General features: G+C 42.7%; 1 protein-coding gene across 1 annotated transcript; it reads right to left on the minus strand.

Moving 5' to 3' along the window:
• Positions 1 to 256: 256 nt before the first annotated feature.
• On the minus strand, positions 257 to 3,526 carry LOC104951000 (lysosomal protein NCU-G1-like; the record flags this gene model as incomplete). Its single annotated transcript, XM_010777627.1, has 3 exons — positions 257 to 837; positions 1,302 to 1,564; positions 3,521 to 3,526. Coding segments are annotated over 3 exons (438 nt in total), but the record flags the coding sequence as incomplete, so codon positions are not given.
• Positions 3,527 to 3,532: the final 6 nt, after the last annotated feature.

Consider the following 3,532-nt stretch of genomic DNA (forward strand, 5'->3'; position numbering starts at 1 on the left):
ACAGGGGGCGCTGTCTCTCTGTCTCTCTGCTCCACATGGGGCGCTGTCTCGCTGTCTCTCTGCTCCACAGGGGGGGCTGTCTCTCTGCTCCACAGGGGGCGCTGTCCCTCTGCTCCACAGGGGGCGCTGTCTCTCTGTCTCTCTGCTCCACAGGGGGCGCTGCCTCTCCGCTCCACAGGGGGCGCTGTCCCTCTGCTCCACAGGGAGTGCTGTCTCTCTGCGCTCCACGGGTTAAACTCAAGTAATGTGTGAGAGATTTTCAACAAAGATTTTTATTGAAGGCAAGCTTTCCATCAAGAGATTATGAAATAACAGAAACTTAAGAAAATCAAATAAAACTCAAATTGTTGAATCTGAAACGTCTGATCAGATTCAAGCGAAGCTGTTTCACATTTACAGACGACATCTGTTCTCTCTCTGTTTGAGTGACACACACCACCCCCCCAGGTGGTATTTCCTCCTGAGTTGAACTGAATGTCATGTGATCACATTCACTCGGCTTTAATTCAAAACATGATTACAATTCATTATAAAACTCTTATAAACGGTGGGATAATTATCTTCTGTTTAACACTGACAAGTGAGCACCCTGACTCCTGATTGGCTGTCGGTCATCCCGCGTTAATATTAAAAAATTGTCTGTCGTCTCATTGGCTGAGCCCCTGCCCTCAGTTGATTGGCTCGTAGTTCGAGGCCGACGCCCTCTTCCTGACGCAGATGCAGACTCCGCCCAGAACCAGGAGCATCATGGGAGTTCCTAAACCCACCGCCATCATGATGAGGACCGCCGCGGAGAAGGAGTCCATGGGGGGCGTCCCCACACCCAGTAACACCGTCCTGAAACCAACGAAGAAGAGAGAGAAACGTCAAGGAGAGAGGAAACACGTGAGGGAGTGAGGAGACACGTGAAGAAGAGAGGAGAAGGAGTCCATGGGGGGCGTCCCAACACCCAGTAACACCGTCCTGAAAGGAGAGAGGACAAATGTCAAGGAGAGAGGAGAATGGTTAGGGAGAGATGAGGCACGTGAAGGAGGGAGGAGAAGGAGTCCATGGGGGGCGTCCCAACACCCGGTAACACCGTCCTGAAACCAACGAAGAAGAGAGAGAAACGTCAAGGAGAGAGGAAACACGTGAGGGAGTGAGGAGACACGTGAAGGAGAGAGGAGAAGGAGTCCATGGGGGGCATCCCAATACCCAGTAACACCGTCCTGTAACCAACGAAGAAGAGAGGAAAAACGTCAAGGAGAGAGGAAACACGTGAAGGAGAGAGGAGGAGAGAATAAAGGAGAGAGGAACCCTACCAGCTGAGGAACCGAGATCTGTTGTAGAACGGTTCTCCGGAGATGCCGAAGCTGACGTTCATCCCGAAGGTTTCTGGTTCTGCGTAGAACGCTGTGATCAGGGCGGAGAACGCCTCCTCGCCTCTCTGAGGGCGGGGGAGGGAGGACCGCGTCGGAGAACCCTCCTCCACCGAGGGGGAGGACCGGCGGTACGAGACCGGCTTCCACTGGAGGAACCCAGAACCATGGGAGGTTCTGTTGAGGGGGGGCAGCCACTGGAGAACCTGAGGAAACACACACATTTAGTGTTAATCAATCACTGTGAATATTAATTACTATTACACTGCCTTAGTAGAATACTCCGTCCTGATTGGTCAATTTGTAGCATACTGGTCACATGATCAGGTGACACTCTGTCCCTGTGTCTGCTGTCAGAGAGCTCCAACCGACTGGAACACTCTACCTGCTGCTATAGATCATCACCGGGTGTGTTTCAGCATCATCCTCTCACTTTCAGCTGCTCTTGTTATTGATCAAACTGAGCTATCAGACTGTAATGATTGTAATCATTGTCTGTATTACTTCATGAATTTAACTTAACAGACTGTACGTGGTTTGTCATGCTTTGCTTTCTCTTATTTTGTTCATGTCTGTAACACGTTGCTGTTGTCGACCCCCTTGAAAACCAGACGGTGCATCTCAAGGTTTATCCTAATCAATACATTTATATATCTGACATCTCAGAGGTTGTTAATACTCGATAAAACACTGAAGATTGATGATGACTAATCATCTTGAATAATGATGATTAATCACCTTGAATACTGATGACCAATCACCTTGAATAATGATGACTAATCACCTTAAATACTGATGATTAATCACCTTGAATACTGATGACCAATCACCTTGAATAATGATGACTAATCACCTTGAATAGTGATGATCAATCACCTTGAATACTGATGACTAATCACCTTGAATACTGATGACTAATCACCTTGAATAATCACCTTGAATAATGATGACCAATCACCTTGAATAATGATGACTAATCACCTTGAATAATGATGAGTAATCACCTTGAATACTGATGACCAATCACCTTGAATAATGATGACTAATCACCTTGAATAATGATGACTAATCACCTTGAATACTGATGACTAATCACCTTGAATACTGATGATTAATCAACTTGAATAATGATGACTAATCGCCTGGAATAATGATGATAATCACCTTGAATAATGATGACTAATCACCTTGAATAATGATGACTAATCACCTTGAATAATGATGACTAATCACCTTGAATACTGATGACTAATCACCTTGAATAATCACCTTGAATAATGATGACTAATCACCTTGAATAATGATGACTAATCACCTTGAATACTGATGATTAATCACCTTGAATACTGATTACCAATCACCTTGAATACTGATGACTAATCACCTTGAATACTGATGACTAATCACCTTGAATAATGATGACTAATCACCTTGAATAATGATGACTAATCACCTTGAATAATGATGACTAATCACCTTGAATACTGATGACTAATCACCTTGAATAATGATGACTAATCACCTTGAATAATGATGACTAATCACCTTGAATACTGATGACTAATCACCTTGAATAATCACCTTGAATAATGATGATTAATCACCTTGAATACTGATGACCAATCACCTTGAATAATGATGACTAATCACCTTGAATAATGATGAGTAATCACCTTGAATACTGATGACCAATCACCTTGAATACTGATGACTAATCACCTTGAATAATCACCTTGAATAATGATGATTAATCACCTTGAATACTGATGACCAATCACCTTGAATAATGATGACTAATCACCTTGAATAATGATGACTAATCACCTTGAATACTGATGACCAATCACCTTGAATAATCACCTTGAATAATGATGATTAATCACCTTGAATACTGATGACCAATCACCTTGAATAATGATGACTAATCACCTTGAATAATGATGACTAATCACCTTGAATACTGATGACTAATCACCTTGAATAATCACCTTGAATAATGATGATTAATCACCTTGAATACTGATGACCAATCACCTTGAATAATGATGACTAATCACCTTGAATAATGATGAGTAATCACCTTGAATAATGATGACTAATCACCTTGAATACTGATGACTAATCACCTTGAATAATCACCTTGAATAATGATGATTAATCACCTTGAATACTGA

Source organism: Notothenia coriiceps, unplaced genomic scaffold (assembly GCF_000735185.1).
Source record: "Notothenia coriiceps isolate Sejong01 unplaced genomic scaffold, NC01 NC01_scaffold00018386, whole genome shotgun sequence".
Lineage (NCBI taxonomy): Eukaryota > Metazoa > Chordata > Actinopteri > Perciformes > Nototheniidae > Notothenia > Notothenia coriiceps.